This window comes from Microtus ochrogaster, linkage group LG4 (genome assembly GCF_000317375.1).
Source record: "Microtus ochrogaster isolate Prairie Vole_2 linkage group LG4, MicOch1.0, whole genome shotgun sequence".
Lineage (NCBI taxonomy): Eukaryota > Metazoa > Chordata > Mammalia > Rodentia > Cricetidae > Microtus > Microtus ochrogaster.
Genome location: NC_022030.1, coordinates 56,399,910 through 56,422,833, shown reverse-complemented (window position 1 = coordinate 56,422,833; position 22,924 = coordinate 56,399,910). Strand labels below are relative to the sequence as shown.

At 45.9% G+C, this 22,924-nt stretch overlaps 2 protein-coding genes across 4 annotated transcripts in view; one reads left to right on the top strand and one right to left on the bottom strand.

Annotated features, from left to right (window-relative positions):
* Positions 1-965: 965 nt before the first annotated feature.
* Rnf25 (ring finger protein 25) lies at positions 966-9,225 on the bottom strand. Of its 3 annotated transcripts, none has more exons than XM_005361625.3 (10): positions 9,185-9,225; positions 6,772-6,846; positions 6,416-6,518; positions 6,262-6,329; positions 6,093-6,162; positions 3,052-3,123; positions 2,824-2,961; positions 2,421-2,510; positions 1,770-1,904; positions 966-1,603 (listed from the first exon to the last, which is right to left on the bottom strand). In XM_005361625.3, exons 1-10 carry the CDS (start codon positions 9,223-9,225, stop codon positions 1,025-1,027), a joined length of 1,371 nt encoding a protein of 456 aa, XP_005361682.1. In that variant the 3' UTR covers positions 966-1,024. The 3 variants fall into 3 exon arrangements, with proteins under 3 accessions (XP_005361682.1, XP_005361681.1, XP_026642272.1); XM_005361624.3 differs by having other exon boundaries at positions 967-1,603; positions 2,421-2,513; XM_026786471.1 differs by lacking the exon at positions 9,185-9,225 and adding an exon at positions 8,568-9,178 and having other exon boundaries at positions 968-1,603; positions 2,421-2,513.
* A 104-nt stretch (positions 9,226-9,329) lies between these two features.
* The window catches only part of Stk36 (serine/threonine kinase 36), a 31,120-nt gene continuing 17,525 nt past the window's right edge, over positions 9,330-22,924 (top strand). Inside the window, exons 1-11 of the mRNA XM_013351685.2 lie at positions 9,330-9,460; positions 9,883-10,059; positions 10,996-11,136; positions 11,249-11,326; positions 14,099-14,229; positions 14,664-14,913; positions 16,491-16,584; positions 16,847-17,016; positions 17,166-17,362; positions 18,075-18,174; positions 21,524-21,667. Of these exons, the coding sequence (XP_013207139.1) occupies positions 9,976-10,059; positions 10,996-11,136; positions 11,249-11,326; positions 14,099-14,229; positions 14,664-14,913; positions 16,491-16,584; positions 16,847-17,016; positions 17,166-17,362; positions 18,075-18,174; positions 21,524-21,667 (1,389 nt within the window). The 5' untranslated portion in view covers positions 9,330-9,460; positions 9,883-9,975. The remainder of the gene's footprint in view (positions 9,461-9,882; positions 10,060-10,995; positions 11,137-11,248; positions 11,327-14,098; positions 14,230-14,663; positions 14,914-16,490; positions 16,585-16,846; positions 17,017-17,165; positions 17,363-18,074; positions 18,175-21,523; positions 21,668-22,924) is intronic.

The window sequence follows — 22,924 nt, the reverse complement described above, 5'->3', positions numbered from 1 at the left end:
AAGATTGCAAAAAGCTCACGACTAGCCGGGCGATGGTGGCGCACGCCTTTAATCCCAGCACTCCGGAGGCAGAGGCAGGCGGATCTCTGTGAGTTCGAGACCAGCCTGGTCTACAGAGCTAGTTCCAGGACAGGCTCCAAAGCCACAGAGAAACCCTGTCTCGAAAAACCAAAAAAAAAAAAAAAAAAAAAAAGCTCACGACTAACCTGAACTACACAGTAAGACCTTTTTCCCCTTCAAAACAACCAAGGGGATTAGGATGTAGCTCAGGTGACAGAATGCTTGCTTAGCATTCATAGACTGGCCGCAATGGCAATGGCTGTGACCCGAGCACTCATGAGGTAGAGGCAGGAAGATCAGGGATTCTTCAGCTGCATAAATCTTGAAGCTAGTCTGGGCCACATGGAAGCTTATCTCCAAACAGCCAACAGGTCAACAGTGCACCCCTGTAAATGTGGGCATGGACAGGGAATTATACACTGTAGTACTGCCCAAATGTCAACTGCAACCTCCTCAAAACTGACCACACTGGCAGGGAAGTAAGACCCTTCTCACCTTGGCATTTTTGGAGAACAGACTTAGAGCAAAGGTGAGAGCCCCCTGCCATACTCAAATCTTTTATTTTTTTACTTTATTTATTATGTATATAGTGTTCTATCTGCATGTTTGCCTGCATGCCAGGAAAGGGCACCAGATCTCATAGATGGCTGTGAGCCACCATGTGGTGACTGGTAATTTAACTCAGGACCTCAGGGAGCTATCTCTCCAGCCCCCATACCCAAATCTTATAGCAATTTAGGAAGAGCCATACCCAGCTTGCAGCTGTCAGTAACTCCAGCTCTAGGTGATCCGATACCCTCAAACAGACATACATGCAGGCAAAACACCAGTGCACATAAAAGAAAAATAAGTTAAAAAAAAAAAAAAAGCCATTTCACACAAGCTAGGTGCTGTTAAGCAAAGAAGGCCAAATCTCTTTATTGCCTCCCTCCCACCCCCAATTCCCTGTCCCCCCACAGTACTGCTAGGAACCTTCCTCGGATTCCAAGCCCAGGGGCTCCCTGCGAGTCCCAGACCGGTATGCTCCCTGGCCCCGAGGTAGGTGGGAGTAGGAAGAACCTGGTGTACGGCTTTTGGAGCGTTCCCAGCGAGCACAGTCCCGAGTCCTGCGAGCTGTGGAGCCCTGCCAGCTACCAGGCCCTTTCTCCTGAGGAAGACCTGTAAGCCCTTTGTTACGGGGTTCTGGTTTTAAGTCCACAGGCTCTTTGAGAGGCTTCTCAGGAGGTGGTAGTTCTTGGATATCACTGGTACCTTTTGTGGTACAGCACTCCCCTCCTTTCGGGTGCCTCCGATCATACCGTCGCCAGGATCCACGACCAGATCGTGGAGGATCTAGCATGGATTTCTTGGTCTCACCCAGCCTTTGTTGATTTGGGCCAGCCCCTGGAATCTTCTCATACACACACTGAGTAGCCATGGGTAGAGGAGTTGGCACGGCTGACTGGGTAGCTAGGGAAGTAGATTGTTCTGCAGAAAGGGCAGTAGGTGGTTGTGGTTCTCTGGAGACATCTACAACCGACTCAGGCTCCACAGCAGCAGGAGGCTGGGGAGAAGAGAGGCAATGCATCACGGGAGACCCCTCTCCACTACCAGCCAACCATTACCAATCTGAACCTCCCCAGGCAGAATGAAGCACACCCTAGGGCCATGGTGTTCACAAGAACACTGGGGGCATTGAGGCCAAGCGGGGAGCCTTTTCCTTTCCTCACCTGCTGAAGGCTAATAAAGTACCGGTTCCGTTCAGCTTCAAGGTCAATGATGCCACCCTTCTCCTGTTGCCTCTGATAGAGCCTCTTGAGCTCTTCCTGTTGGCGCAAGCTCTCTGCACTGGGTTGGTAAAGCTCCTAAAAGGAAAGGAAGCAGAATGGCAGGAGAAAAAAACAAAATGAGAAAGCAGACGACTTGAACCGTAACTCTTCTAGGATTGTCCCAGGAGAGCTGCACAAGGTTCCTGGTTTTTTGTTTGGTTTTAGACAAGAGTTTCATATAGCCCAGATTGGCCTCAAACTCACCATGTGACCAAGCATGACCTTGAACTGCTTACCCTCCTGCCTCCACTTCCTGAATGCCAGGATTGCATGAGTGTACCACTGTACCAGGTTTTTTAATGTAGTTCTGGGGATCAAAACTAGGGCTTTGTGTATGCTAGGCAAGTGTACTACCAAACGAGCCACATTACTAACTTGGCTTTCTTCCTCAGAGTTGGGATTCTGAAGTCTTAGGCTCCTGGTGGGGGCTGCGGCTTTGCAGAGTAGTCTTAAGCAAGTCAAACCCAACTCCAGAGAATTCAGCACAGACAAGATGCCATTTCTCTCTAGAATGCCACTATGCCTGGCTTAGACCAGAAGGAAATCCCTTACCATGGGTTGTTGGGGTTCAGGGGCTGCTTTCAGCGAGGCAAGATCATACACAAGGGGCTCCCTGCACACAGGACACTGCACACCGACTGCCTTCTAAAACAAGAGGAGAAATCACATCCTGCTTCTTGTCAGCCAGTCCAGTCTCGGGTGGGCTGGGACTGAAGGGCACAAGCGTTAGCTGCTCAGCAATGAGGCGGGAAGGAGGAAAGGGCAGCCTAAGGAGAGGTCTGGAGATGCTGCAAAGCTGCATGCAATGTGTCAGTATACAAGGATGCCTTTCTGGATAGGGGTGAGATTTAGTCTCAAAGGTATCTGTTACTAAATGATGAAAAGCCACTAGAATGAAGGGATAGAGACAGATGTAAAGTATAAGGGTAGCAAGCAAGAAAGCGGGTCTGTCTACCTGTTCGGTGACAACATGCTGTCGCTCCTGTTCCTGTCCTTGTGTCTTCAGCTCTTGTTCCATGTGCTGGATATACCGAGCAAGGCAGTGGCAGTGGAAGTAGTGATAACAGGGTGTTTTGGTAAAGGCCTCCTTTTCCTGTAGGGAGACAGATGCAGAGTCCTGTGCCCACTTGCTAGCCCTTTCCTGTCTACCCAAGCTCACTGCAGCTCCAGCTGAGAAACCCACCTGGAAACCATAGAGGCAGATGACACACTGACCATGGGGGATGTTGTTGTCTGTGAGAATTTCCTTCCCTTTCTGAAAGGAGAGAAGATTGTGAACACATTCCATGTACTTCTTCCAGGAGTGACTGGTTGGCTCTGACATCCGCCAAGCAGCTTGTTACCTATCGTTTATGTACTCCTACCCTGTAACCTACTTGTTACCTACCGTTTATGTACTCCTATCCTGGTAACTTTCTACTTGCAAGAATCCCTCTCTATGCATCCCCCACCCCTGCCCATTTGACCTTCCTGGTTTCAAAATCTAAAGTAAATTATTTCTCTTCTTACTAAGTCACTTTTAATATACTTGGAGATAAAAATAATATTTCTAGCTTGGCATTGTGGCACACACAAATCCCAGCACTAGGGAGGCAGAGGCAGGTAGATCTCTGGGTTCAAGGCCAGCCTGGTCTACAGACCAAATACCAGGACAACCACGGATATACAGGGGAACTCTGCCTTGAAAATCAAAACAAACAGAGATGAGTTTTGAAATTTTTTTCTCCAAGGTGTATATGTGTGTGTACGTTTGTTTGGTTTGCTTTTGATTTTGAGACAGGGTTTGGAACTCCATCTGCAGAACTCAAGAGATCTGCCTGCCTCTGCCTCAGTAGTGCTAGGACTAAAGGCCTGCACCAATACATCCGGCTCTCAAAACTCTAGCCACACATGGTAGCTTTAATTCCAGCACTCAGGAGGCTGAGGTAGGAGGATTGCTTTGAGTCTGAGACTGGCCTGGACTACACAGTAAGAATGTCTCAAAAGCACAAAACAAAACAAACAAACCCACCCCATTTTCATTTTCTGAGATGCCTTTGGGTTTTTTTGTTTCTTTTTGTTTTTTAATCTGTTTGAACTAGGAGTCTTGCTTTGTTGCCTTGGCCCAAGTTCTTTGGCTCAAAAGATCTTTTTTCTTCAGACTCTGGTGGGCTAGAATTATTAGCACACACCACTGTGCTTAGCTGCACAGACTTTTCTTAGCAGTTTTCAAGTATAATTCTCCCATGGGGCAAGGCATTTATTCAGACAACCAAATGGACAGAAATCAAAAGGCATCAAGTTGGTCTATGAAATGTATATCTGCACAGCTAACACTATGGAATTTCAGAAGCTGCCCTAGAGTCTGACCCAAGAGTGCTACAGTGCTAAATGCCCACTCACTAATCCTATGCCACCCACCTTCACTATACTCTGAACATTTTCCCTAAAATCCCCAAGGAGGAAACAAGCAAGGCTGACCTTGTTTGTGTTCTTTTAACCTCAAACAAGAAAAGTTATCCATGTATTTTGTTTCTCTGCCTTTGTTTCTCGTGGGTTGTTTACTTAACCATAAAGAATGTACAATTGTCTCTCTTTTTTGGGGGGGTGGGGAGGACTCAAGACAGGGTTTCTCTGTGTAACAGCCCTCCCTGGCTGGCCTTGAACCACCTGCCTCTGCCTCCTGATTGCTGGTATTTAAAGGTGTGTGCACCACCACAGCCCAGCTTCTCTCCCTGGTTTTTCAAGACAGGGTTTCTCTATAGCTTTGGTGCACCACCACCACCTTGCGCTCTCCAGCCCTGCCTGCACCCCCCCACCCCCCCAAGACAGGGTTTGATGTAGCCCAAGCCATCCCTGAACTTGCTATGTAGTTAAGGATGCTTTCAATTGACGGGTTTTCTTGCCTTCCTCTCCCAGTGCTAGATCACGTGTGCACCACTATGCCTGGCTGAGTATAAACTCAGAGAAAAGGCACCATGGCTTTTCTAGTCAGTTCTAACGGCAGGCTAGCCTTCAAGTGTTTATCCCTCATACTCAGCCCCTAGGCAAAAGTCCTGTCATTTTCTACTTTCAGTTGCCAGTACCAAGAAAACAAGAACTGCCTGAAACCAGTCCTGGTGGCACAGGCCTGTAATACCAACTTCTTTGGAGACAGAGACAGGAGGACCACAAGTTCAAGGCCTGTTAGTTCATTTGATGAGACTCATTCTCAGAATTAAAATTTTAAAGATGTTATGGATGTAGCCCAGGAGTAGAGCACTTGTCTAATATGTGCAAAGCCTTAGGTTTGAACCTCAGTACAGAAAAAAGAAAAAGTTCTGAAACTGGAGCAACAGAAAATGCAGAGTATGGGAATGCACGTCTTTAATCCCAGCACTGGAGAAGTGGGACAGATGGATCTCTGGGTTTCAGGACAGCCAGACCTGCACAATGAGACCCACCATGGTTAACTAGAATCAAGTAAGAAGGAATCCCAGCTGAGAAGATACCTCCATAAATCTGGTTTAAAGGCAAGCCTGTGGGGCATTTTCCTAATTAGTGATTGGGATGGAGGAGGGTCCAGCCCATTGTGGGTGGGGCTCTCCCTTGGCTAGTGGTCCTGGGTGCTGTAAGAAAGCAGGTTCAGCAATCAGGAGGAACAAGCCAGTAAGCAGCACCTCTTCATGGCTTCTTCCTGCCTACAGGTTCCTGCTCTGACTTCCCTTAGTCATGGAATGTTCCTGAAAGTGTAAGATGAAATAAACCCTTTCCTTCCCAAGTGACTTTTGGCCATGGTGTTTTATCACAGCAACAGAAACCCTAACTAAGACCAACAATAAGTAAGTAAACAAAAGGAGAAAGAAAAGAAAGAACAGGACAGAAAAATAAATGTAAGCCAAAGAGGAAAAGTGCTAGGTGTGGGGGCATACGCCTAGAATTCCAGTATGTAGGAGGCTAAGGCAGGAGGATGGCTGCCAGATTCCAAGCCAGACTCATAGCAGGATCCCTGTCTCAAAACAAAATAAATGAATGACAAAAACCTCAAACAAAGAGGAAAAGTACTTTTTCATCAAGATGCTGGAACTGACAACTTGGGGAAGCTGGGAAGCTACTCAACTATAGTTTGGAGGGTTTTTTTCTCTTTTTTTGAAACACTCAGTTCTTTCTCTAAGTGAGGCCTTAAGCAAACAAGGACTGAATGTACTGACTACAGAAATGCTCTACGCTAAAGGAAGGACATTTTCCCAGACCATCACATTTTACCTCAATGAGTTCATAGAGCATGGCTGTGCCTAGCCCCTCCTTGGCCACATGGCCCAGTGCCTGTGAGATCCTGCGGGGGTAGAAATGAAGCCAATATTAAAACTTCTTTCCTTCAACAGGTAGAGGAGCTGAATTCTGAGTTTTCCCTGCCCCAACTATCCCGACTTACTTGTGAATCTGCTCATCTGAAAGCCCTCGGGGGTTACGGATGGAGATCTGTGGCACCTCATGGGGGTACTAGTGCAGAAAAACAACACAGTCATTACAGCGACCACTCGAGGGACCCTCCCCTTCCTCCCTTTACAGTCATGCAGCGGCCTCACCTGCACTGGGACCTGAAGCACCAGAGTAAAGCAGACAAACTGAGAATCTTGGACCTCTGCGGTGGCAGGGTGCAAAGTGATAAAGATCTCCCATGGTGAAGATCTGCAGGTGGATGAAGTGGAGACGCAGGATGTGACTGGGCAGGGGCTTGAGAGCTAGGGAGGAGGGGGTGAGATAGTAAAGCAGGCAGAGGAATGCACACAGGACTCGCTTCTTTGCAGGGGGAGGAGTAAGGGACTGGTGTCTGTATGACAAGCATCAGCCCGGAGTCAAGGCTCAAAGCACCCTAAGCCCAGATTCTGTGCAGAATCATCTCATCACTAAGACTCCTGCCCACCCATAACTGAATACGCACCTGCCATTTCCTTTCATCACCTGTAGTTCATCCAGATAGATAGACTCTAATACTTCAACTTCAGAAGGAAGGACCCTGGAGAGTAAGGGGAACACTGAGTCACCACTACAGCTCGGCCTGCTGAAGCCTGCCAAGGCTGATGAAGACTGACTTAAACAAACAAAACAATAACAACAAAAGGAATCTGTCTCAATACATTCTCTTGTCAAATTATCCTGTAAAATAGGGAGATGTTTAAGTTGTCAACCGGCCAGGTAAAAAGAATGGGAATTTGATTTTAGAGTTCACCTCTACCAACCTGAGAAAACAGATTTCCATAGAGTTGAAACAATGAACCAAGGTTTAACACAGGAGGAGGAAAGGGAGCAGTGAGAGCCAGGCCCTGACTTCCTGCTCAAGCTTGTACATCTGCTCCTCTCTGACCTACATACATGGCGTTCATCATTACTAACAAGGTTACCAGTGCTTTACTACTCCTGCCTGCCTACACAGTCCAGTCAGTTCAGCACAGTCCCCTGTGCCCCGGGTACTGCCAATAACCTTGCCAGCACTAGTCAGCCTAAGCATTTCGAAAAGCTATACCAAGATGAACAGGTTTAAGTAATCTAAAAGCGAAACTGCAATAGAAGAGCCATAGGCCTTGTAGCTAATAGAGGGCAGAAATGACTTACCAGCTATGTGGTCAGCTCACTTAGAAGTCTGAGTTACACTCCAACATACTCACTAGGACAACTGGGAGACTTAACAATGATTTGTTTATATAAAGTGCCCAAGTGTCTGAGACATAGTATGTAGTCTAAGTGATCTTTCTCCCCCTTTAAGAGGAAAGAGAAGAGCATAATCCGAGCACACATGACACTGGAGGTCTCGTTAACCCCATCATCATGTCTAGTACAGGGTTCATGGTCCTGACACAGATCAGAGGGCCAACATTTAAACACGCAACAACTGTTGTAATGGCACCGAAGATGAGCGACTGAGTCCACGGCTCTACCCAGGTGATATACAGAAACCTGTATCAAGAGGGAAGGCACCCAGGATGGCCTTTACCAATGGTGGTTATTATACTACATTTAGCATTCTTTTTAAGCCTTACGCAGAAACCTTTAAACACAAAGCTTATTGTCTCGCAAATAAAAAGGACATTCTGGCTGACATAGACTGTTGCAACCACTGCTGCTCTCTCCTAGCTCAGGTGTTCCCTCCATAATCTTAGACATTCTTCCCAATAGTAAAGAGCACTAGTCTTATAAAGAAAATTACTGGGGGGCTGGAGAGATGGCTCAGAGGTTAAGAGCACTAGCTGCTCTTCCAGAGGTCCTGAGTTCAATTCCCAGCAACCACATGGTGGCTCACAACCATATGTAATGAGATCTGGCACTGTATCCTGGAAAGTGTATATATAATAAATAAATAATTAAAAAAAAGAAAAAAAAGAAAATTACTGGGTGGCTTCCCTGAAGGAACTTAACACCAAAGTACAGGCTCAGTTAGGACAACTTTCAGTATTTTAAGCACCTTAGGTGACCTGGGTCTTGGATGTAAGATACAGACTGGGACAGTAATAAGGTCATAAGTGACAGAAGTGTGTGGGTAGTGGGCTATCCTAAAACTTAGATTATAAGGCCTTAGGTCAGACAGACGTCCTTTGGGTTATCTAGTCTCTTGAGGGCTTATACTTCAACAATTAATGAAAAGCAGGCTTTTTTGAACGTTACAAATTCACAGTGACCCTCCCAACTACTCTGCAGTAATGCCACGCCCACTTTTTTTTTCCCCAGCTGTCACCGACTCACAGGAACTAGCTGGTCTGGTCAGCGTCACAACCAGCTAATTAAATGTGAAGCGAACACATCTTTATCTTCCAAACTCAAAGTCCTTAAAGGCCTTTGGCCTCTTTTTAAGAATGCTCGAGAGAGGAGGAGGGCTTGCTTATGTGGGCAGTAAGGCTCTTCTGACAATGGTTCTTAGTGCTGTCGGGGATACGGAAGGTTGAGGAAAGCTTAGGCAGAAATGGTCTGGGCCAAAGGGCAGAATCCTAGGGGCACGAGGGACACGACGAGGAGGAGGACGTCCGTCCCGAGAGGCGGGAGGTGTGATGAGCCATCCTCCAGACCCCAGAAAGTCACATCAGGGAGAAGCGGGAGGGACAGGGCCATAGGAAAGAGCAACCGGGTCGATAAGGCGTGAGCCCTACTGGCCAACCCGGAGCAGACCCAGTCCCTTCTCGGGTCAGCGTCCCTCCACCTTCCGCTCCCGGTCCAGTAGGTCGCCTAGGAAAGGATGTCAGGGTTTCGGCCATCTCTCGCCCCTTGATTCACCCCTCATGCTCGCGGTTCGGACGATTTGAAGCTGTTGCTAGTTCCCAGCACCAGATCCAGGCAGCCAGCCAAAACCCATGACCCAAAGTTACCAGTCCTCTTCCCCAGCAGCTGCCGACGCAGACGCCGCCATGTCTTCTCCGGCTCTTAGCCGGAACCGGAAATACCTTTTGGGAAGTTAGAGGCTGAAAACTAGGGCGGGGCGGGGCAAAGAAAGCTGGCGCCGTTTCTAGGCAACTGAAGACTCTAGGTCCTTTGTGGGGCCTGATAGTCAAGCGACCGATGTGCCCTAGAAAGTGCGAATGGGCGGTTCGTGTCTGTCACACATCTCTGAGAGTTTTAAAGTCCTTTAAACTTCTGACCAGCTGGTAAGAGTGGGAAACTAACGAGAGCAGCAATGAGGAATGGAGAAAAGTAAGGCAGGCAGCTGGGAGGGACTCGGTTAGAGGCCCGGGGGCCCCCAGCCCACGGCCTGGGAATCTTGGAGTATCTAGGTTGGGGGAGTGTTGGGGAACCTCGGCTCACGACGGGAGTCAAGAGCAGCGGTGCTGGGGGAGCTGAGGATGTTAGAAACTCAGGAGCTAGAGAAGGAGCAAGTGAGCGACGCTGGTGGAGAGGGGAAAGGGGACACGGTGGGCTGTGGGCACCTAGCTTGAGTGGGAGGCTCGAGACGTTCCGTTTTCAAGATCTGATCATCTTTCCATCCTGATCATGTTTTTGAGGACTGTGTTATTGTGAAAAGTTGGAAAAGGCATGACTGATAACGTCTATCTTTCTCCCATGTTCCAAGTCAGGCCTCACAGATGTGTGGAACTGCCCCTGGAGCTACAGTTCGTCGCCACCGGCTACTTTCTGCCTTCTGAGAGACCCTGAAATCCTTGCCATGGAAAAGTACCACGTTTTGGAGATGATTGGAGAAGGCTCTTTTGGCAGAGTATATAAGGGCCGAAAAAAATATAGTGCTCAGGTAGTGAACAAAGTTACCTTCTGAGTGGGATCCGGTGCTCCTACTCCAGCAGAAACCTGGGACAGAAGGGTTTCTCAGTGTACATTTCTCCGCCCCGACTCCAGCATATTTCCTAGGATATTTAGACTCTGAAATTTGATTTCTTGGAGTCAGATCTCAGCCTTAGAACTAGGGACAAACTACCTAACCATTCCATGCTTCTGTTTTCCCCAAACTGTACCATGGGGGATGATAGATGGGGTCTGAGCATTAAATGTGTTTCACACTTAATTACTTAGCCCAATGCCTGACACCTGCTAAACGACACAAACTGTCAGTGTTCTTTTTATTCCCTAAGAAAAGATAAACCACTTGCACTTGCTCCCTCCACTCACATTTCCTTCTCTTTTCCCTAAATCTCACCTTGAGTCCTTTGCTTAGGTCAGAACACCTGTCCCAGAATCCATCAGAGGGATCTACTTGGTAGTAACTGTTTCCCCCTGGTGATGGGTAGACAAAGCCAGAGTAAATCCATAGTACCCTGGGGGAAAGTCAAGGTGGGAGGTTAGCATGTGTTAGTATTATTACTAAGAGTTGGTCAAGCAGTATAAAAATCTTGCATTGTGGAGCTCTGAGATAAAGCTTGGAATATTTGCATTGTGTGTTTCTGTTTGAGAGAGAGAGAGAGAGGAGAATCAGTTTTTCAGTTTTATTGGGGTTACTTAAAGGAGTGTAAGTGGGAAGTTACAGGAGCAGAAGTATCAGAGACGATAGTATCACAGAGCCCACTCCAGCATGTGCGATAGCTCATGAAAACTGAAAACCTGGAGCACACCGCACTCCTCACAGGCAGCTTGACAGGATGGAGAATGTCTCTTCGGGCAGCTCACTGGGTCTGTTTCTTTGAGCTTCTCCATGGTGTGGTTATGCCTTGGTTCTTTGCTTTACTGCTGACAGGTGGTAGCCTTGAAGTTCATCCCCAAACTGGGGCGCTCAGAGAAAGAGCTGAGGAATCTGCAGCGAGAGATTGAAATCATGCGAGGTCTGTGGCACCCCAACATTGTGCATATGCTCGACAGCTTTGAGACTGACAAAGAGGTGTGTTTGGAGGGTGTCAGGTGGCCTCTCTCCAAGCCCATGGCCCCAGATGTTTGTTGACTGCAGAGTGCATGACCATCCCATCGGTATTGTACTTGCCTTCTCCTCGCAGGTGGTGGTGGTAACAGACTATGCCGAGGGAGAACTCTTTCAGATTCTGGAAGATGATGGAAAACTTCCTGAAGACCAGGTATGTTTCCTGGCTCAACATTCCTATGCTTTGAATCTCTCTCTGGGTGAAGAGCTAGGAGTACAAGCTGAGGGTGTCAAAGTTCGTGTGTGTGTGTCTGTATGTCTGTGTAATATATATGAGGGCAAGCCGGGCGGTGGTGGCACACGCCTTTAATCCCAGCACTCGGGAGGCAGAGGCAGGCGGATCTCTGTGAGTTCGAGACCAGCCTGGTCTACAGAGTTAGTTCCAGGACAGGCTCCAAAGCCACAGAGAAACCTTGTCTCGAAAAAAACAAAAAAAATAAATAAATAAATAAAAATAAAAAAAATATATATGAGGGCATAGTTATGTATGTGAAAATATGTGTAGGCTCTTGTGCCCATACATGTGCATACATGCAGAGTCCAGAGGTTAGGGTCAATGTCGTCTTCAACTGTTTTCCACCTTTATTTTTGATGTTAGAGCTCTCATTGACCTTCAGACTATGGATTGGATCTCTGGCCAATAGGCTCTAGGGATATGCCTATCTTAGCCCCTCCCCCAATACCAGGGCTACAGATGTGTGACGCCATACCCAGCTTTTTTCTCTAGAATTTTTATTTTTATTGCACTATACATTTTTCTCTACCCCGCTCCCTTCCCCCCACTTCTACCCTGTCCTGTGGCCCTCACACTTCCAATTTGCGCAGGAGATCATCTGTTCTCCTTCCTAAGTAGATCCATGCATGTCTCTCTTAGGGTCCTCTTTGTTGTCTAGGTTCTCTGGGGTTGTGAACTGTAGGCTGGTTTTTCTTTGCTTTATGTCTAAAAGCCACTTATGAGTGAGTACATATGATATTTGTCTTTCTGGGTCTGGGTTACCTCACTCAATATGAGGTTTTCTAGATCCATCCATTTGGTGCAAATTTCAAGATATTTTTTCTTGTTGAGCAGTACTCCATTGTGTAAATGTGCCACATTTTCTTTATTCATCCGTCAGTAAAGGAGCATCTAGGTTGTTTCCAGGTTCTGGTTATTACAAATAATGCTTCTATGAACATAGTTGAGCACATACATGTCCTTGTGGTACGATTGAGTCTCCTTTGGATATATACGCAAAAATGGTCTTGAGATAGATTGTTTCCTAATTTTCTGAGAAATTGCCATACTGATTTCTAAAGTGGGTGTACCAGTTTGCACTCCCACCAGCAGTGGAGGAGTGTTCCCCTTACTCCACATCCTCTCCAGCATAAGCTGTCATCAGTGTTTTTTTATCTTGGCCATTCTGGCAGGTGTAAAGTGGAATCTCAGAGTTGTTTTTGTTTGTACTTCTCTGATGTCTAAGAATCTTACCCAGCTTTTAACACAGATGCTGAGAATCCAAATTCCCAAAGTCCTAATGTGTATGCAATGGGCACTTCACCAGTTGAACCGTCTCCTCAGCCCTGACAGTTCTTAAAATTTTTATTATATATTTTGTGTGTGTGTGGTATGTGCATATACATGCAGACCAGAGCACATGTGGAGTGAGAGGAAAACTTGCAGGAGTCAGAGTCAATTCTCTTCTTTCACCATGGGTGTCCCAGGCATTGAACTCAGGTCATTAGAGTTGGCATCAGGGCCCTTTACCCACTGAGTCATCTCACCAGCCATTTTTGAAGACCCTTGAAAAGAGTACAGGATTCCAGATGTCTGTAGAGGCAGTAAAGTGTGAGAGTTAAATGTTGGAACTGGAACCACAGTATCTGAGTACAAAGCTTGCCCCTCACTAGCTGGGTTTCCATGGTCAAATAACTCTTACGACTTTGTATTTAGTTTCTTCTTCAGTAAAATGAAGTTAGTAATAATATCTACCTTGTAAAAGATATTTGAGGATTAATGATTTCATTCATCAAAATGATAAATAACTGTTATTAATGTTGTGGGTATTAGTCATTGTTATTATTCCTTTAAGAAAGAAAGGCCAGTATTAGGGAGGGCAGTAAGAGAAGCATTGTGGTTATACAGGATCCACCATTAGGGCAAAGAGGCTGGCAATGGGATTTGCTTGAGGAGGATCCAACTATACTCACTCTAGGAGTTTCTTTTTAGTCTCAACAAGTGGGTCCTCTCCAACCCCAGAAGTGCCATCGCTGTTCTAAGTAGTCAACTGGGACTGTATAGCTCAGTAGAATACTTGCCTTCCATGAAACCCTGGGCTGGATTCCCAGTGCCAATGAAAACTGGATTTGGTGGCCCATACTTGTAATCTCAGCCCTGGTGAGGTAGTGACAGGAGAATCAGAAATTCAAGGTCATCCTCAGCTGTAGGCTAATTCAAGGCCAGCCTGGGATATGTGAGACTCTTGTCTCAAACAAACAAAAAAGTAATCATCTTACTGTTTTGTCTGCCTTGTTTAAGTGACTGTGTATCTTAAGAAAAGGGGTTTTACCCTATTTCAAACACCTAATGTGCACACGCACTTTCCTTCATGCCAGGTATCATCCTGAGCATTTCTTCACATGCTTTAATTCCATTAATCTATACAATAGTCGTGGGACGTAGATGCTATATTATTGTCACGTTATAGATGATGACTCTGGGAAACACAGAATAATTTGTTCATGGTGATGAGGCCAATAAGAGAGATAGAATAGATTTTCCTTGAGCAAATGAAAGGATGAGTTAAGAGGAACAAGAACCAAGGAGGGTATAGTGTAATGGAGACTCTAGAAGGGAAGGGAAGAACAGAAAGTCAAATTGGCCTCAGTACTGGAAGCCCTTGGTGTGGCAGCTTCTCCTCTGACCTTGCTTTCACGTCTCGGACCCTAGGTTCAGGCCATCGCTGCCCAGTTGGTGTCTGCTCTCTACTATCTGCATTCCCACCGCATCCTACACCGGGACATGAAACCTCAGAACATTCTTCTCGCCAAGGGTGGTGGCATCAAGCTTTGTGACTTTGGGTAGGGTTTTCTGAGCTTCCATCTGTGCTTCTCCTTCAGGGAGCCCTAGACTACCCAAAGCCTCATGTTAGAACCAGAGCTGGAGATTGGCCAAAGGTACTGTGTCTGCTTTGGTTCAGGTTATCCCATATGCTAATAGGTAGTAAATGGTCAGGTTTCATTAAAAAATGTTCTTATGATGTTTATTTATTGTGCATGTGGAGGTGTGGGCACACATATGCCATGGCATGGTTGTAGATATCAGAGGACAACTTGCAGGAATCAGTTCCTTCCACCATATGAATCCTGGGGATGGAACTCAGGTCATCAGGCATAATGACAGGTCCCTTTACCACTGAGCCATCAATCACATCAGCCCCTGTCCCTAGATGTAATTTTCTAGTTATGACTAGGTCAAGAAGATCTTTCTCATTTCAATCCTGTCACCTCCACAGGTTTGCCCGAGCCATGAGCACTAACACCATGGTGCTGACGTCCATCAAAGGCACACCACTCTATATGTCTCCAGAGCTGGTGGAGGAGCGACCCTACGACCACACGGCAGACCTCTGGTCTGTAGGCTGCATCCTGTATGAGCTGGCTGTAGGCACGCCTCCCTTCTACACCACAAGCATCTTTCAGCTGGTTAACCTCATTCTCAAGGACCCTGTGCACTGGCCCTCTGCTATCAGTTCCTGCTTCAAGGTAATAGGAGATAAGGGGGGTGACTTTTATATCAGAAATCTCTGCCCATTTCCCAAAATCTATGCAGGCAGGCTATGCTCTATCATAGTAGGAAGTAATGTTGAGGCACTGGGAAGGAAGAGCTGCTGGGCTTTATGTGCCCCAGTCCCGCTGGTCCACTGTCAGAGGCAGTGTTGGGTGCAATCTAGGTGCTCCCCACGCTGTTGTCCGTGCTCTTCAGCTATTAGAGGGGCTGGTGTTTAGGGGTGGGCTACAGGAAGTGGCACCTCCTCATTGTACCTATGTCCCAGCAGGTTGGTGGGGAAAGAAGAGGAGTTTGTTGTACTCATTTCTTATCTAGGGCAAGGTTATGGGCCTCAGTGGAATTCAAATACTGTCTTCTCCCAGAATAAAATCTCGTTGCACATTCCCTTTGGCTTATTGAAAGTGGAAGGGAGACACAATTTCCCCTAACTTACATAGTTGGGGATGCTCAAATAATTCTCAAAAAAGTTAAAGGAGCTTTAAAGGAGGGTTGTATCCCTAGAATCTTCCTTCTTCCTTAGGTAGATTTCAGGAATCTTTAGCAACGGCTGTAGTTGTACAATCACCACATTTTAGAACAGTGCTCATAGCTTATTAGTAGCTTCTTAAGATCATTCTTTCTTAAAATATTTATTTTTATTTAAGTGTGTATGTGTTAGTGTATGTTACCTCAGAAGCTAGACACGTCAGATCTCTTGGAGCTACAGAGTTACAGGCAGTTGTGAGCTCTTGATATGGCTGCTCGGAACCAAACTCATAACACTTGGAAGTGCTTTTACCCACTGAGCTGTCTCTCCAGTGCCTACCTTCTGTTCTTGTTGCAAGCCTAATTGAGGGTTTTTTCTTAACAGACATACCCTTTCTGTCCTTCCCCCATCTGAAAATTCACTGAGTGTTCTCAAACACATCCTTGAACATTGCTTGTTTGTGTATGTGTTTAATCATGGCTGCCTCAATTCATCTCCATCCACAAACAACCTGTGACCACGAATGTTTGCTTTCTGAAGATGATTATGGAAGTGACATTTCTCTTCCAGAATTTCCTCCCTACTCCTCAAAGTTGGTGGCATGGAGATTTGTTTGTAGTCAGAGGCCACTTGTTTGTTTCCTGGCCACCCAGACCCAAAATAACCACACAGAAACTGTATTATTACAATAGTACTTGTCCTATTAGCCTATGAATATTTCTAGCTAGTCCTTATATCTCAAATCAACTTATCTCTATTAACCAGTGTATTGCCATGTGATTGTAGCCTGCTGTAGCCATCCAGCGTCTGGCGTCTGGCATCCGTGTCCTGCGGTGGCTACATGGCTTCTTCTTGACTTTGCCTTCTTTTTCCCAGCATTCAATTTAGTTGTGTCCCGTCCAGTGTTCCCCCACCCCCAGATGAAGGCAGTGGTCTGGCTTGAATTCTAAGGGATGAGTTGTTAAGAGTGTGTTTCAGCTGCTGTAAGAACAGACGCAGGAGTTGGCTTGCCAGCACCACTGAGTGTTTAGGGAGAGCCTGGAGGGAGGGCAGGGAGGGCTGATGAAGTTTTATTTCTCTTCATAGAACTTCCTGCAAGGGCTGCTCACCAAAGACCCCCGGCAGCGTCTGTCGTGGCCAGACCTCTTGCATCACCCCTTTATTGCTGGCCGTGTCACCAGTGAGTCACCAGGGTTCCCAGGGCTCTGGCCTTTCATAGCATTTTCTCCAGTCTTCCTCCGTCCTCACTGTCTGGATGCCACACACCTTCCTCCCCAATCTTGGACTTCTTCCTCCTGTAGCCTAGCTTTTACCACTCCTGCTGTTTGTCAAAATGGCCTCTTTCCACAGCGGCCTAGAGACACTGACGTTGTCCCTGGTCAAGAGGACATGGTGGCCACAGCCCTAGAATAATCATGTCCTCTCCTCTTCCCCCTCTGCAGTAATAACTGAACCAGCAGGTGCAGATTTGGGCACTCCATTTACTAGTCGTCTGCCTCCAGAACTTCAGGTCCTAAAGGACGAACAGGCCCATCGACTGGCACCCAAGGGTGGCCAGTCTCGCATCCTGCACCAGGCCTGTAAGCGTGCAGCCGAAGAAACCAAGCAGAAGGTGTGTTAGTCAGAGGAAAAGATGACACAGACAGGCTAGTGACTTGGGGGAGCCGGAGGAAGAGGTGACTTTCAGAGAATTGGCAAAAGACCATGAATAGGATCCACACTGCACAAATTGTTCTCTTGTCTCCTACCCACCTCTCATAGAAAGAACAGGATGCAGGACCTGCCCTTGAACAAGAGGATAGGCCCAGCAAGGTGACAGCGAGCACAGCCCCTGTGCCCAGACTAAAGGCTCCTCCTCAGGAACCAAGCCTCTTGGCTAGTATATTGGACTCAGAAATGAAGAACAACTGGGAAGACCGGGGGGCTGGAGAAGCCCCCCCTGCGCCTCGGCGAGAAGGGTAAAGCGGTTTGTGTGTGTCCGGGAGGGAGACAGTTATCAAAGCAAACATAAAATGGCTCTGTCACCAGCCATTGCCCAAACATAGATAGGGCTCCAGGAGTGGGAGTCCTAGGTTCTTGGGTTCTAATTCTTTGTAGTTTACTTTTTTATTTTCTTTTTATTTTATATGTGTGGGTATTTTGCCTGTATGTATGTCTGTGTATCATATGTGTACAGTGGCTTCAAAGGCCAAAAGAGGGCATTGGATCTCCTGGGAATGGAGTTATAGACAACTGTGAGCTATTGTGTGGGTGCTGAGACTCAAACCTGGACCCTCTGGAAGAGTAGCCAGTGCTCTTAACCACTGAACCATCTCGCCAGCCCTCTAATCCTTTCTTAGTTCATCAGGAAACTTGAGGATTTTGTCTTCCTGTCTCAGTTGTGCTTTGAAATGACAAGGGCCATTTCTATCTGAGAGGGAAAATAATTGGGGTGGAAGGTCATGGGTGAAAAATCAAAGTCTACTTGAGAGTAAGGGCTAGCTGGGAGGGCGGTCGAGAACCTGTGTGTGGATGTTAACACTTACTGAACTGACCACATCCCATAATCTACTTGTCTGACTGGTTCTCCTAGGCCTTTTCCTGAGCCCAGAAGGCTATACAGGGCAATGGAAATGAACCTCAAGCCTCACAGGTCTGGAAGTCATCTTACTCCCAGCTTTGCTTTGGCAGGGAAAGCCACATCACCTTGGAGTGTGAGCAAGCATTCCCAGAGCTGAGGCCAGAGATGATGGGCGGGCAGAACACTGATGTAATGGATCTAGAAAATGAGGTGAGACGTTAGATGAGTGCTTTTCTACAACGGTATAGGCTATAAACACAAGCTCCCTTTGTGTTAAAAATGGTTTTGTTACAGATTTATAGATTTTAGTTATGTATTATGTGAACATATAATTCTCAAAAATCAGAATACAGAGATAAAATTGAAGGTTCTAAGGTCTATCTATGTTTGGGCAATAAATTGAAGGTTAGCACATTCCCTATTTCCAGTATTTTGGGAGGTTGAGGGGAGAGAATCTCTTGAGCCCAGGAGTATCTAGCTAGCCTGGGCTACATAATGGAACTTCATCTAAACAAACAAACAAACAAACAAAACCAAAACAACAACAAAAATCATAAATAAAAATGAAGGTCTCTGTTGAACCTTACCTCACTTCCAGAGATGGCTATCATTACTAATCTGCCTCCTTTCAGACTTTCTGAACTTCACATGTAATTATATGTGTAGTTTGGCTGTTTCTGCATTATTGGATTTATCTTGTTTATGGCCTTGCATTGTGCTTCTTTTACCATATGATCTAGTGTAGGACTTGTTTCTACATCAGAGCATGTATTTCTTCCTTAACCTTTATGTCAGTTTTAGGGTTCTAATTTTTAAATTTTGAAATAATTTCAACTTGAATAATCACGGGGCTGGAAAGGTGAGCTCAGCAGTTATGAACGCTTGTTCTGGGAGGCAGAGGCAGGGCAGACCTCTGTGAGCTCAAGGCCAACCTAGGATACAGAGCGACCTACACACACACACACACACACACACACACACAGCACTAGTTCTGGCAGAAGCCCTTGGTTCGGTTTATACTACCCATGTGGTGACTTACAAGCACCCACAATTCCTGTTCCGAGAGATCCAGTATTCTCTTCCGACATCCTCAGACGTCAGGCATGCACATCGTGCAAATCGCCAGAATATGAACAATTCCTTTATTCCCTTACCCTTATCTCTGTCTGTTTTGTGCTGCCTAAACAGATACCAGAGACTGGGTCATTTGTAATGAACAGAAATTTATTTCTCGAAGTTCTGAGGCTGGGAAGTCTTACGTGAACATGTTGGCAGGCTCAGTCTCTATGCTTCTAAGATGGTCCCTTGGGTACCATATCCTTTGTAGGCAGAAGAATGTTATGCTTCCATGTTGCAGAAACTCGAGAGTCAGGGTCTCACTGTGTAGTCCAGGCCGGCCTTGAACTCACAGTCCTCGTTCTTCAGCCTCCAGAATGCTGGGTTATGGGTGTGAGCCTCAAGGCCTAGCTCTAGAAACCATTAAAAAGTTTAGTGTATCTTATGCCCATGCTTTGCCTGTCTGTCTGTGCACCAGGTACATGCTTGGCGCCCTATGGAGGCCACAAGAGGGCATTATTGGATCCCTGGAATGGGAGTTACAGAGTTCTGAAGCACCATACTGGAATCAAATCCAGGTCCTCTGGAAAGTATCCAGTACTCTTAACCACTGAGCTATCAACCCAGTCCCTGAAATCATTTTTATGGCAGCCTTAATCAGTTTGTGGTATTGGAGCTCATGGCCTAAAACAAACAAAGCTCTACCCCATTAGGCTCTACCCCCAGCACTGTTTCTGTGAAAATTAAGTCACCAGTACAAAACAGTTCAGAGAAGACGAAAACACTCAAACTGTGGTCTTCCCTGCACCCAGATTCACCTGTCACAATTTTGCTACATTTGCTGTATGAGTCTCCATGAATAGATGGACATACTGTCTTTTTTAATCAGTTTGAGGCAATTTGCAGACATGTCCTTCTACCTCAAAATACTTGGTGAATATTTCCTACGAATAAAGTCATTCCCTTGCGCTACCATAGTCAGAAATTTCAGGTTGAATCAGGTATGGCACACACCTTTAATCTCAGAATTTGGGCAACGGAGGCAGGCAGGTCTCTGTGAGTTCCAGGCTAGTTTAATCTACATAGAGAATTCCAGGCCAGCCTGGACTATATAGAAAAACCCTATATCAAAAACAAAAATATTAAAACCAAAAAAAAAGAAAGAAAAGAACTTTCAAACCAATACTGTATTGTGATTATAACACAAAGGTAAATACATTCACATTCTGCCAATTGCTCCAGTGATGTACTTTATTTAAGTCCCCCTTGGCTGGGGGAGGGGCCAGGGTTGACCAGCAATTAAGAGCAGCAACTGCTCTTTCAAGAGAACTGGCATTTGGTTCCCAGAACCCACATGTTGACTTAGAACCATTTGTAATTTCAGTTTCAGGGAATCCTCTCCCTTCTTCTTGCTTCTGCTGGCATGAGGAGTGTACAGTGGTGTACATACATACACCTATAGAATACTAAATACTAAAAATATTTTCCCTAGACTAATAAGCTCACAGTTTTAGGGATTCAAGAACAAGATTCAGTTCTGGTGAGGACATCATTGCTGATAGCATCCCACGGCAGGGAACTATGGGAAGAAGGATTATGGGAGAGGCCAGCTCCAAGGTTTTATAATCTTTTTGAAGCCTGGCATAGTGGTCTTTAATCCCAGCACTTGGGATGCAGAGGCAGGCAGATCTCTGTGAGTTCCAGGACAGCCTGGTCTACACAGGGAGTTTCAGGGTAATCAGAGCTACATAATGAGACCCTGTCTAAAAAAAAAAATAGGCTTTTGAAACCTAACCAGGTCCCAGGAAGAATACTTTGTTCCTGTCTGGGATGTGGCTCAGTGGGGCAGTGCATGCTGCTTGTCTCTTGCCTTGGATATACAAAGCCTTTCATTCAGTCCCTACAACAGAGCAGAGGGTGCAGTCCAAGGGAGATCTTAATGCCTCCTGCAGGGTGGTATCCAGCTGTCCTAAGAGCCTCCCACTAGGCGTCCTTTCTTAAAGGTCTCAGCATCTCTGAATGCTACCATGCTGGGACAAGGACTTTAAAAAGAAAAACAAACGAAACTTTAGGCAAATATGCTTGAAATATACAAGCGAGTTATTATGCAGTGTTCCTCAAATTATTTTTTTATAATTAGATTTGGCCTACGCATTTTGGGTAGAAATCCTATACAGGGTACATCCTCTGTACTACATTCTACTTAATGACCTCCTGGTAGTTCCTAATAGAGACATGCCATGGTTTACCATTCCCTTCTCGACTGACTTTATGACAATTCCATGTGTTGTCATTGTCAGCCATGCTGCACTGGATGCTTTTCCTAGGTACCTCTTAATGCATATACCGCAGTGCCCCTCAAGGGACTTTTCAAGACCCCGACAGTGTCTGACTATTCACTCCTATGCTGAAGGAGCCACTGGCTGCTCTCTGTTACCCCATACGTCACTCAGTTTCTAATCTGGGGTTACTCCTCTTGACCTCTTTCACTCCAAACGCCCAGGAGCCAGACAGCGACGATGAGTGGCAGTGCTTACTAGAGACCACTGAGCCTGTGCCGGTCCAGCTGAAGTCCCCCCTCACTCTGCTGTGTAATCCTGACTTCTGCCAGCGCATCCAGAGTCAGCTGCGTGGGACTGGTGAGCAGGTAACAAGCTGAAGGTTCTGTGAAAGATGTTGGGACAGTCTTCAGAAATGACATCACCACCTTAAGGAGACAGAGAGCCTGTCTAACAGAGGTTTCTCTCATGCCTGCCAGTTCCCAAATAACCATTTTCAGGCTTAATATTACTTATAAATGTTTGGCTGATGGCCCAGGCTTATTACTAGCTAGCTCTTACCTTTAAATTAACCCATTTCTGTTAATCTATCTATTGCCATGTAGTCTGGTGTTACCTCATTTTCTACATGTCTTGCTTCCTATGTGCCTGGCTGGTGTCTTCCAGATTCCACCCTTATTTATTTATTTATTTATTTATTTATTTATTTATTTATTTATTTGATTTTGTGTATAAGTGCTCGCATGTACACCTGCATGCCAGAAGAGGGCATCAGATCCTATTGCAGATGGTCTTGAGCCACCATGTGGGTGCTGGGAATTGAACTCAGAACCTCTGGAAGAGTGGCCAGTGCTCTTAACTAGTGAGCCATCTCTCCAACTCCCACCCTTCTCCTGTATCTCTGCTTTGATTTCCTGCATGGCTCTATCTTGCTTTGCCATAGGCCAAAACAGCTTTATTTATCAATCAATGAGAATAACACATATTCACAGCATACAGAAAGACATCCCATAGCAGTCCTGGAACTCAGAGATCAGCCTGCCTGTACATGGGACACCATGGCCCCGGCCTTGAAGATTTTTCTAGACATTATATAATTTTAACTTCTCTTTTTCTTTTTCTTTTTTTGTTGTTGTTTTTGTTTGTTTGTTTGTTTTTTTTAAGACAAGGGTTTTTCTGTAGCTTTGGAGCCTGTCCTGGAACTAGGTCTTGTAGACCAGGCTGGCCTCGAACTCACAGAGATCCGCCTGCCTCTGCCTCCCGAATGCTGGGATTAAAGGCGTGCGCCACCACCACCTGGTTCATAGTTTTAGCTTTTACATTAAGATCTCTATCTCTGACCCATTTTCAGTTAATGTTTGTACATGAAATAAGTTCAACTCTTTGTGTGTTTTTGAAAAAAAAATCTTTTCCCATTGAATTATATTGGTACCTTGCTCTTATTTCCTGGATCTAACAATTGTCATCCTACTATTGGACCCTGCCTTCCTTTCCTTTCCTTTCCTTCCTTCCTTCCTTCCTTCCTTCCTTCCTTCCTTCCTTCCTTCCTTCTTTCTTTTTTTCTTTCTTTCTTTCTTTCTTTCTATCTTTTTCTTTCTTTCTTTTTGCTTTTCTTTTTTTTTTTT